This window comes from Canis lupus, chromosome 10 (genome assembly GCF_048164855.1).
Source record: "Canis lupus baileyi chromosome 10, mCanLup2.hap1, whole genome shotgun sequence".
Classification (NCBI taxonomy): Eukaryota; Metazoa; Chordata; class Mammalia; order Carnivora; family Canidae; genus Canis; species Canis lupus.
In genome coordinates, this window is record NC_132847.1 from 27,823,253 (window position 1) to 27,835,773 (window position 12,521).

Genomic DNA, 12,521 nt, shown 5'->3' on the forward strand with positions numbered 1-12,521 from the left:
CTTTTTCCCTCTGCCTGAGATGCTCTAACCTTAAACCTATAAAATTAACACTTTGCATGACTAAATCCCAGTCATTCTTTAGGTCTCAGTTCAAATAGCATTTTAATGAGGTCTTTCAAACCATCCTATCTAACGGGGCCTTCTCCAGGGACTGATTATCTTGTTTATTTCTCCTCTACTTTCTACCATTATCTACCAATTTCTACCATTAAGTAATTACTTTACTTGCATTTTGATTTTTCTGTTTTCCTGGCTGCCAGCCTCCGTAATGCTGGCATCCTGTTTTGTTTACTACTGTACCCCTAATACATGGCACACAGGCACTTAATAGGTCTTTTGTGAAATGAATGAAGGGAGCAAGGAAATGGTCATCTGGCCCACTCCCTAAACCACAATGCCATATTGTACCATGGTAAATGCTCAACTCAAGATGGGACAACCTGGATGTACTCTGTTCCTCAGCCCTCTGAACATAAGAAGGTGATTCAAAGAAGGTGGTTGTTCCAGGGCAAAAAGATACAATCTCAAGATGTTGACAGGGATATAAACTAGCACCAATGGAGGTGACAATGCTCAACACATAAATAGTAAGAGAAAACCCTGTTGCTAGGAACCAAATACACACTGAAGGCAATGCCAGAAGAGGCCTCTAAAACAAGTCAGAGTCAGATGCCTTGTCCTAGGCATTTCAGCTCTAGTTAGCAGTGTGGCCAGTCACGTATCCAGCAGAACTAGTGGAGAGCCGACCATGGATTAGGCTAAATGGACCGTCCCCATTCCTCCTTAGCCAGTGGTTCTTAACTCTGTGATAATCAACTTCTTTGACAATCTGATGGAAAACTGTGGGTCTTGTTTGTCTTGTCCCCCAAAACAGAATAAGCAAATCAGCAAAATACTTTAACAACTGTGGAAATAAATTCTGCCCTTTAGCCTCTGTTCCCGTTCTGGTACTGAAGAGCCAAGAAGACACTTTTAAGTGGAATTGGAGGAGCCCAAGATGAGGTGCACCACGGAGGAAGAAGTCACCATCAAAGGCAGCCAGAGACTCACTGAGCTCACAGCAGTGAGACCCACACCACCTTGTCAATGCCTTTGGGTTGCTGTTCAGACAGGTTTGCCACTATTAACAAATGCTGAGAAGGAAGAGGGTATGTCCAGTATACCCTGGAGGCCATTCCAGACTAGAACCCTCAGAAACATGCCAAAGGAGAAAAGTAAAGAAGCAGAAGTTGGGCAGTTATCTCTCTCTTATGGTGTGCCTATCACAGACCACATGAATGACTCTGATTTCTATTGTAAAAAGAGAAGAGTAACAGATAAAGCATTAACATTCCTCCTAAAGATCTATGGTCAGGTACTGGAAAACAAACTTTCCACAACAGTAAAACCAACAAACAAATTCCAAACTAATCAAGCTCCTAATTCAATATTCTTAAATCAAAAATAAAATAGTCTTTTTATTTAGAAAGTAAGACTTGGCATAGATAATGACAAAAGATCTCCTGACATACTCTGAGACACTGATATATGCATATATATGTGTGTGCTAGGGATGGAGGGAGCTTGGTAGGGGTTATAACAATGAAATTTTATTCCTTCTTAGATGCCTGTAAGAAATGAATCATCACATGGCCTCTGGGTATAGGCCTATCAAGAGGGATGGGAGAAGATAAAGATCCTTCCCAGTTGGAGACTGTGTGGAGGACAAATATCTCTTTATCTTATCACAATATACAGTCAAATTTTATAACCGCCCACATCTGAACAGGCTGCTCTATGGGGCTGTGGTGCTACAGGACTGAAGGTGCATATACACAGGTGGGATAACCTGAGTACATCAAGGAAAAGACTCAGGTAAGAACTGGGTCTCTGCACTCTCAGTCTTATATCTAACTACAGAATATTATTGAAATAATGAAATTTCAAGGACTAACTTTGCTCAGTCCATTACTGGATTGCCAATACTTGCATTATTAAAACAGGGGAATCAAACTCTTTGTTACGACCACATCATATTTTAGGTTTTGTGTGTCTTAGGGCAATCGTTCCAACTACTCAGCTCTGCCAGGTTAACGGGAAAGCAACCACAGACCATCCACAAATGAACGAGCATAACTGTGTTCCAATAAAACTTTATTTATGGATACCAAAACTCTAAAAGCCATGAAATAGCATTTTTTTTTTGCTTTTTTACAGCCATTAAAAAATGTTAAAAACAACTTAGCTTATGGGCTGTACAAAAATAAGTAGCAGTCTCAATATGGCCCAGGGGCCATAGTCTGCTGGTCCTTGTGTTAGAAACCTCAGGATTGTTTTTTTTTTTTAAGATTTTATTTATTTATTCATGAGACACACACACACACACACACAGAGAGAGAGAGAGAGAGAGAGAGAGAGAGAGAGAGAGGAGAGGGGCAGAGATACAGGCAGAGGGAGAAGCAGGCTCCATGCAGGGAGCCTGACGTGGGACTTGATCCTGGGTCTCCAGGATCAAGCCCTGGGCTGAAGGCAGCGCTAAACCACTGAGCCAACCGGGCTGCCCTCATGATTGGTATTTATGACCTTTCAAATTGCCCAAATCTAGCAGCCCCTGCAAACTCCATGCCTCCTCCACTCTCATGTAAAAAGGAACTTGCATATAATGCTGAATAACTCAAGCCAAAGAATAGAAAAAGAGAGACAAATTGTCCAAAAAATTAAATAATCTAAACTGGTTATTAAAAAATAAAGCAATCTCTTAGCATTGGAAAGTTTTATCCTACAAGAAAGCCTGTTTTAGTATGGACTAACAAGAGGAAAAGTTAGTCTGAATTAAAGACTTTAAAATGCAATTTTATTGTTCACCAAGGAAGTATTACTGGCAAAGCAGAAGGCCTAACAGGCCTGTTTTAATGAATAGATGACTCATCTGTAATCAGTGCATTAATTGTTGAGATTCAAATGGGTGCTCTTAAAGTACTGGGAAAAATAGCTTCATTTTTAAAACAGGTTAAGCATTCCCCCTACAGCCTTTTCTAAAGTATCCATTTGCTTTGCAAACTATTTCCTTCCAAAGATTCTACAAGTAAACTTTCACAAAACCTTGACAGATTTATCACAAATTCTAGACTACTAAATTTCAAATTTTAAAAAAAGCCACATGAATTTGGGTAAGAAATATTACCTTGTCGTTACTTTCAGTATTACAAAATCAATGTTGTCAACCTCCCAGTCCCGAGGGTTGTCACTGTACCTTTTGCCTTTTCTCAACCCTTTCAAATTATTTCTGTACTTGTCCTCTTCTTGGAGTTTCACTTCTCTTGCCCCAGTCTGAAGATTCAGCCGTACATGGGATCCTACAGGGACAGCCTGACCTGAAAGCCAGGAAGAAAGAGGGCTCATGAGGTATACGGTCCTTGAAGGGACACTGCAATGGAATGGTTGACTAACAAGCCAACAGAATTTATTAATTCATGAAGACCAGACTCTGCTGTGTTCCATTACCTGAATCCATCCATCTCTCTAACACACACACACACACACACATACACACACACACACCTCATACATATTTTCTCCTTTTGCTAACACATATCAAATGAAGGAAATGAGGCAGATGGGCAAGGGCATCTCACTTCAATTCAGAGACCAATAACCCCAGTTAGAACCTGCATCTTTAAGCTATTCTGTTTTCTTTAAACTGAGCTATAATAAGCTTTTCTGTTAATGTGCAGGTGAATAGTAAATATCTACTCACCCTTAAGGACATGGCTACATCACTGCATTCTCCATGACACCCTTCTTGCATCTCCCCTGACAGTCTAAGAAAACCCCAGAGAGCTTGCCATTCCAGCAACCTCAGACCTCACCACCTCTATCTATTCATCATTAAGCTCCTTCTATGCAGCTCTCTCCTTGATGAGCACAGGGACTGGATCTCCTCCTATTTTATTTCCCAAGTCCCTAGACCATGGAGTGATTGGAAGGTAGGAGGACAGAGCAAGCCAAGGAGGCAGGGAATGGAATCAATAGAAACTAAAAACCTATGCCCACCCATTTCAGAAGAGTCAATCCACCAGCTGAAAAAACAAGTAATGTGAAGGGATGAGCTATTCGCATACATTGTACAAAAGTACTCAATGATAGTTAAAAAGGAGGTAGAGACACTACAAAAAAAGAACTGTAGGCCATTATCTCTGATGAACACAGATGTAAAGATTCTCCACAAAATATTAGCAAACCAAATCCAACAAAACATTTAAAAAATCATTTACCATGATCAAGTGGGATTTATTCCTGGGATACAAAGGTGGTTCAATATTTACATATCAATCAGTGTGATAGGTCATATCAACAAAAGAAAGCACAAAAACCATATGCTCATTTCAAGATATGCAGAAAAAGTATATGACAAAGTACAACATCCATTTATGATAAAAATCCTCAACAAACCAAGTTTAGAGGAAACATATCAACATAATAAAAGTCATCTATGAAAAACCCAGTTAACATCATGCGCAGGTCTCAAAAAAAACAGAGCTTTTTCCCAAAGATCAGGAAGACAAGAATGGTTCCCTCTCATTTATTCAACTTAATACTGGAAGTCCTAGCCACAGCAATCAGACAAGAATAAACAAAAGGCATCCAAATCAGTAAGGAAGAAATAAAACTTCCACTATTTGCAGATGACATGATATTATATGTAGAAAACTTTAAAGACCACACTAAAAAACTACTAGACCTGATAAATCAACTCAGTCAAGGCACAGGATACAAAATCAATATACAGAAATTTGATGTATTTCTATACACTAATAATGAAGTAGCAGAAAGAGAAATTATGCAATCTCATTTATAACTGCACCAAAAGTAATAAAATACTTAAGAATGTAACTAACCAGGGGCACCTGGGTGGCTCAGTGGTTGAGCGTGTGCCTTCAGCTCAGGTCACAATCCCGGGGACCTGGGATCAAGTCCTGCATCAGGTTCCCCTTGCGGAGCCTGCCCTTCCCTCTGCCTAGGTCTCTGCCTCTGTCTCTGTCTCTCTCATATAAATAAATAAAGTCTTTTAAAAAATCTATACATTTAATGCAATACCTAACAAAAGACCAAAAGCATTTCTCACAGAGCTAGAACAAATAATCCTAAAATTTGTATGAAACCACAAAGACCCTCAAAAATCAAAGCAATCTTGAAAAAGAACTAATCTGGAGGTGTCACAATACCAGATTTCAAGATATACTATAAAGCCGTACTAATCCTAACAGTATGGTACTGGCACAAAATGGACACACAGATTAATGGGACAGAATAGAGTCCAGACGTAAACCCACAATGATATGATCAAGAAATATACGACAAAGGAGGCAAAAATATACAGTGGCAAAAAGAAAGTCTCTTCAACAAATCAGTGTTGGGAAAACTGGACCACCTTCTTACCCCATTCACAAAAATAAACTTAAAATAAATTAAGGACCTAAATGTGACACCTGAAACCATAAAAATCCTAGAAGAGAGTACAGGCAATAATTTCTCTCACACTGGCTGTAGAAACATTTTTCTAGATATATTTCCAAAGGCAAGGGAAGCAAAACCAAAGAAAACTATCGAGACTATATCAAAATAAAAAGCTTCTCCATAGCAAAAGAAACAACAAAACAAAATGACAATCTACTGATTGGGACAAAATATTCCAAGTGATATATCTGGTAAGAAGTTAGCATCCAAAATATATATAAAGAACTTATACAGATCAACACCAAAAAAAAAAAATAATAATCCAATTGAAAAAATGGGCAGAAAATTGTGCATTATTGGTGCAAAAGCAAACTGATGCAGCCACAGCACCAGAAAAACAGTACAGAGGTTCTTCAAAAATTAAAAACAGAATTACCAAATGATCCAGTAATTCCACTATTGGCATTTACGTAAAGAATACAAAAAACACTAACTTGAAAAGATATATGTACTACTATGTTTACTGCAGCATTATTTATAATAACCAAGATATGGAAGTAACCCAAGTGTCCATCAATAGCTGAATAGATAAGATGTGGTATATGTACAATGGAAATATTACTCATGGGCACCCCAGGTGTCTCAGCAATTTAGCGCCATCTTCAGCCCAGGATGTGATTCTGGAGACCCGGGATCGAGTCCCACGTCGGGCTCCCTGCATGGCGCCTGCTTCTCCCTCTGCCTGTGTCTCTGCCTCTCTCTTTCTCTGTCTCTCATGAATAAATAAATAAAATCTTTAACAACAAAAAAAGGGAAATATTACTCAGATATAGACAAGAATTAAATCTTGCCATTTCCAACAATATAGATCTAGAGGATATATGGTTAAGTGAAATAAGTCAATCAGAGAAAGACAAATACCATATGATTTCACTCATATGTGGTATTTAAGAAACAAAACAAAAGAAGAGACCAAAAAACAGGCTCTTAAATATAGGTAGCAAACTTGCAGTTACCAGAGGGGAGGTGGGTGAGAAGGCAAAACAGGTGAAAGGGATAAAGAATATACCTATCATGCTGAGCACTGAGTAATGTATAGAATTGAAGAATCACTATATTGTACACCTGAAACTAATATAGCACGGTGTTAATTATACTGGAAATAAACAAGAATTTTTTAAAAACACTGGTTAAAAAGCAAGTGTGCAAGATCACATACTATAAACAAAATGTTACACTTCTTCATTCATACATGCAATTAACATTTTTCAAGCAACTCTATATATATCAGGCCACTGTGGTAGGTTTTAACAATATAAAGAGCAATGTTAATGGCCAAAGGGTTAGAAAATTTTAGGGAAGGGGTTCAAGATACTAGAAATCTAGAAGAGGGATCCCTGGGTGGCACAGCGGTTTGGCGCCTGCCTTTGGCCCAGGGCGTGATCCTGGAGACCCGGGATCGAATCCCACGTCGGGCTCCCGGTGCATGGAGCCTGCTTCTCCCTCTGCCTGTGTCTCTGCCTCTCTCTCTCTCTCTCTCTCTCTCTCTCTCTCTCTGTGTGTGTGACTATCATAAATAAATAAAAAATTAAAAAAAAACTTTAAAAAAATAAATCTAGAAGAAAAACTGCTCTAACATCTCAACTTTGACTGTGTTTTCTCCTGCCAAAGGATGGCATAGCCTTGCTGATGCTGAATTTGCTTCAAGGATCAAAAAAGGATGATGAGGGGTAGCCCGGGTGGCTCAGTGGTTTAGCGCCACCTTCAGTCCAAGGGGTGATCCTGGAGACCGAGGATCGAATCCCACATCAGGCTCACTGCAGGGAGCCTGCTTCTCCTTCTGCCTTTGTCTCTGCCCCTCTCTCTTCTCTCTCATGAATAAATAAATAAGATCTTTAAAAAATTATTTTAAAAAAGGATAACGATATAAAACCATTCCGTTAAGGGAAGTATATAGCACAAGTTCTCTCGGAACTTGATCAGATAAACCCTGACTATAAAACGGTAATGATGTAGTAAAAATTCAAGTTTTCTCAATTCTGACAGAACCGCAGTGAACTCCAAGTCCCACCAACTACCGTGTCCCCACCAGAGAACGAAGGAGCCATGAAAACACCATGCCTTCATGGTATTCTGTTCCTGCTGCTCCACTTCAGTAGGGAGTTTCTGTATCTCTGGCTAAAAAGTTAATGGGAACTTAAGTACATGAGTGTATGTGCATAATGATCTCCTTTCAACCTCAAAAGCAACCAAAATTCTTCAAGGTTAAAAAAAAATCTGTCCCAAGTAGAGTGGGAAAACCTTACTCTGGGGAGATTTCCTGAACAGGGTTAAATTGAGGGTTTAATGTGGCAAAAAGTGAGACCCAGACTGGAAAATAGGGAATCCAAAATAGAGCTGTGTGTATAGACCAGACACACAAATCGACAGGAGGCCAGGAGCACAAGAAGCAGGAAGAACTGGAAAGGCTATGGACGCAGCAGAGGACAAGGTGAGGCCAAGTGGTGGCAAGAACAAGGAACTGGCAACTTCTTTTTTTAAATAATTTATTTATTTGTTTGAAAGAGAGAGCTAGAGAGAGCTAGAGAAAGCACAAATGGTGAGGAAGGGCAGAGGGAAAGGGAGAAGCAGACTCCTTGCTGAGCAGGGAGCCTGACATGAGGCTCTATCCTAGGACCCTTAGATCATGACCTGAGCTGAAGGCAGACACTTAACTGACTGACCCACCCAAGCACACCAGACCTGGTAATTTCTGTTTTTCCTAGATCATGGGGCAATAGGTAACTTCTTCAGCATTAATCTCTGAATGTGTGAAGGCAAAAGGTTGTCTCAGATGGAGAGATCCCAAACTGACAAAACAAGAGTATATTCATGCACTAAAGGCTAAAAACAGGTCATCCTTGATATTCCCTTTACCTCACCAATTTCCATACCCAATGCATCTCTAAAACCTAATGATTTTTCTTGCCATAAAGTCTCATGAATTCATTCTGTCCTCCTCACCACTGTTTTGTCCAAACCATCACCATGTCTCTTCTAGACACCACCATAGACTTCCAGCTGGTTTCTCTATTCTACTCTTAGCTCCTGATCCAACTTCTTTACAAAGAACATTCTCTTTTTTCCAAAATACAAATCTGACTATGTCATTATCCCACTTTGAACCTTTTAAGGGCTTCTGACTTCTCTCAGAATAAAGATGAAAGTCCTCACCATGGTCAGTGAGGCCAGTTACTATCTAGGCCCTTGTCCACTCCCTATTCTCCAGGCCACACTAGCCTTTTTCTATCCCATGAAAGAAGCATGCTCACTCCTATGGTGGGGCCATTACCCATGCTCTTTGCTTTGCCCGGAATGTTCCTTCCAACGCCTGCCTCCATCTCCCCATCTTTCCAATCCCAGCTAACAGTCACTTCCTCTCAGTGGTATCCTCTATTTCCCCAGACCAGACCTGGCTACTCCCTATAGTCTTTTGCAGCACCATGGACCTTTTCTTTACAGCAATTACCACAATCAGTGGTTAGAGTTTAGTTTTTTAATTCATCTGGTAAATAGAAATGGTCACCATTTTATCCCCAGGGTCTATCCCATAGTCTAGGATACAATAAATCCTCAATAATTATTTGCTGAGTAAAACTTAAAAATGAGAAAGAGAAAATTCTAGCTCATCTAGAGGTGTGTGCAAACGCCAACAAGGATTTTCACTAGCTCAAGAGGATTCATGATAGTCATGTTAATAGTTTTTGTAGTAGTAAAACTAGTAAAAATAATACAACCAACAATAGTATTTTGAGTTTTCAGACATTTGATCAAAATCAGAAATGGACAAGGTGAAAAAAAATATGTGATTAAAAGTTTCAAAACATTAACAGGTTATACTGTGCCAGAGTGGCCAAGGAACAGACTAGAATCTTATGTGAATCAATTTATTTTATTTGGGGAAAATTCCAAAATTACTCCCTTCACATAAGCCACCACAGGGGGCAGGAGCAACCACAATAGCATTAACTTAAAATACAGGTTACTCTCATTTAAGATACACAAAACCAGCAATGGCAGCGGAAGAGGCAGAAGCAGTAGAAAATAGAATATTTTAAATGTTTCCACCCCACTGGGAAGAAGGCCAAGTTAGCGTGCAACCTGACCTGCATCCTTCTGGGGCCTCTGTCAAGGGACCAGGGCGCTCAGAAAGAGCAGAACGGAGGCAGGAAGTTAAAAGATACATCCAAGTAAAGAGTTAGGGATTAAAAGGTGGAGGGCAAGGAGACAGGCAGGAAATACGACAGGGATCCAAAAGGCAAACAGGTATGCAAAGCCTACAGTGTCTATGTCTCTACCACTAGCTGGGCACAAACCATGGCCTGAAAAAAAAAGTCTCTGTCAAGAAGCAACTCTGTCCAAATTAAGTAAGGCCATATAATACTTGAATTTTTACTCTTACTAGGAATCTGTCACTGACTTTAATCACAGTCCGAGACCAAAGTAACAAGTCTTGTTTTTCCAAGGGGGTAAGTCTGTAGTGGATTTCATTATTGTCACCAACTGTCTTCCCCCCTTGCCTGTACCCACACCCTTTGTCAAGTGACCTTACAGTTCCTCCTACCAGTAGTGAAGTACCTTTCCACCCCTTGACTCTGCACTTGGCTTATGACATGCTGTGGTCAGTGGGATGTTAGCAAATGTGCCACAGCAATTTAAAATGTGCTTGTGTGTTTTGCTAGCCTTAGCCTCTTGGAATTCTATCACCACCATGAGAAACGTTTGCTAGCACTCTGGCGTGAGAAGGATGAGCAACCCATGGAGTAGATGTGGACCCACACTGCAGACTGGAGCTAAGCCCAGCTGAGCCCAGCCACGGTCAACTAGGTCTAACTGATCTATAGACATATGAACAAGAATAAAAGACTGGATTTCTTTTCTAGCTTTTTACTCGGAACTACCTTTAAACTTAGACAAAAACTGCAAAAATAATACATTTTCCATATATGGAAAAGGCTGCCTACACAGCCTTTCCTAATGTTAATATATTACATAGTCATAAGTAATTATCACAACTGGAAAATTAACAATAACACTAACCAAACTATAAAGATCCTTTTTCAAGCCTTACCAATATTTCCACCATGCCCCTTTTGTTCTAGGATCCCACATGGCCTTTGTTAGTTCTCCCTAGTCTCCCATAGTCTGCAAGAATCCCTCAATCTTCCCTTGTCTTTCATGATCTTGACACTACAAGAAATACTGATTAGGTTTTCAGGATTGTCTGGTGTCTTCTCACCAGAGAATTCTAAATATTTCTTTATGCACCTCTAAAAAAATCACCTCATGATTAAACTTAGGTTGTGCATCCCTCACAGGAGCACCAAAAAAAAATGATGCAGTGTTCTTCTCAGTGCATCATATCACGAAGTTTGTGGTTTAATGTGTCTTACTGGTGATATTGGCCTTGGTCACTAATAAAAGTAGTTTCTACTGAGCTTTTTTCAATGTAGTAAAAAAAATCATAGCAAACTACCAAACTGAGAAAAGTAGGTTGACAACTTCTTAACAACTTAAGCTTACCATATGAATCCAGCAACCCCACATCTAGGTGTTTACCCAAGACAATTTAAAAGCATACGTTCACCAAAAACATGAATGCTCATTGTAGCATCATTTATAATAGCTAAAATGTGGAAACAACCCTAATGTCCATCAACTGATACATGAAGAAAATGTGGTATATACACATGGGAGAACACTATTCAACCATTAAAAGAAATAAAATACTGACAAACACAACATGGATGAACCTTGAATACATGATGTTCAGTGAAACAAGATGGAAAAAGTCACATATCATAGGATTTTTTAAGTAAAATTTAAAAAGAATAGGCCAATCAAAAGACACAGTATGGGGCGCCTGGGTGGCTCAGTTAGTTAAGCATCTGCCTTCAGCTCAGGTCAAGACCCTAGGGTCCTGGGATCAAGCCCCACATCAGGCTCCCTGCTCAGCGAGGAGCCTTTTCCCTCTCCCTCTGCCGCTCCCCCTGCTTGTACTCTCCTTCCCCCTTCCTCTTTCTGTGTCAAATAAATAAGTAAAATCTTTAGAAAAACATAGATACAGTACATCGGTGGTTGTCAGGAGCTAGGGGGAGGAAGGAATGGGATGTGATTGCTAATGGGGGTGGGGTTTCTTTCTGGGGTGATGAAAATGTTTTGCAATTAGACACTGGTAATTGTTGAAAGTCCTGGGCATATATTAAAAGCCACTGAATTGTTTTTAAAAATTACAAAGGAAATACTTTGAGATTACAGAAATCCCCTATCTCCTCAAACCACACCATTAGAAGAATCCTTCTATAACAATTACCACCATGGTGACAGTCTAATGGCAATTTTCTACTTCCCTCCTTCCTAATACGTTAATTGAAATTTCAAGTAGAGTAAGAAGAACACAATGAATACGTACATCTATATCACTCAGACTTAACTGTTACTTTTTTGTCACACTTGCTTCACTTTTTTGTACTATGAAATGTTAGAAACATAATACACACAAAAAAACATCACAATATGTCAATTCTAAATATTTCTGTATGCACCTCTAAAAAAATAAAGAGGGCAGCCCAGGTGGCTCAGCGGTTTAGTGCTGCCTTCAGCCCAGGGCCAGATCCTGGAGACCCGGGATCGAGTCCCACGACGGGCTACCTGCATGGAGCCTGCTTCTCCTTCTGCTTGTGTCTCTGCCTCTCTCTCTGTCTCTGTGTCTCTCATGAATAAATAAATAAAATCTTTAAAAAAGATAAAACATAAAAAAATAAAAAATAAAGAAAATTTGCTACAAAAAAAGAGAAGAGAGAAACAAAAAGAGAAAAGAAAGAAATTCTATTACAAGAAGACTGCTCAGTCCTCTATCTACTTAACAATTTACTTAAGTAATAAATATGGCCTCACGGATATTTTCTTCTATGAGTTATAATTCAATACTTTCATTATTTATTTTGTTGCTCAGTTGCTTCAGATTGGACAATTAGGAATTCCTTCAGGTTGGCTCTTATATCCTTTTAACTAGTTCCTTTCCCCATCATCGTCTTTTTTCAAGT

At 39.5% G+C, this 12,521-nt stretch overlaps 1 protein-coding gene across 2 annotated transcripts in view; it reads right to left on the reverse strand.

Annotated features, from left to right (window-relative positions):
• Window positions 1–12,521, reverse strand: part of SIL1 (SIL1 nucleotide exchange factor) — a 218,713-nt gene that overhangs the window by 88,587 nt on the left and 117,605 nt on the right. For both annotated transcript variants that reach the window (XM_072841230.1, XM_072841228.1), the window contains one exon: window positions 3,233–3,353. In XM_072841230.1, the coding sequence (XP_072697331.1) occupies window positions 3,233–3,353 (121 nt within the window). The remainder of the gene's footprint in view (window positions 1–3,232; window positions 3,354–12,521) is intronic.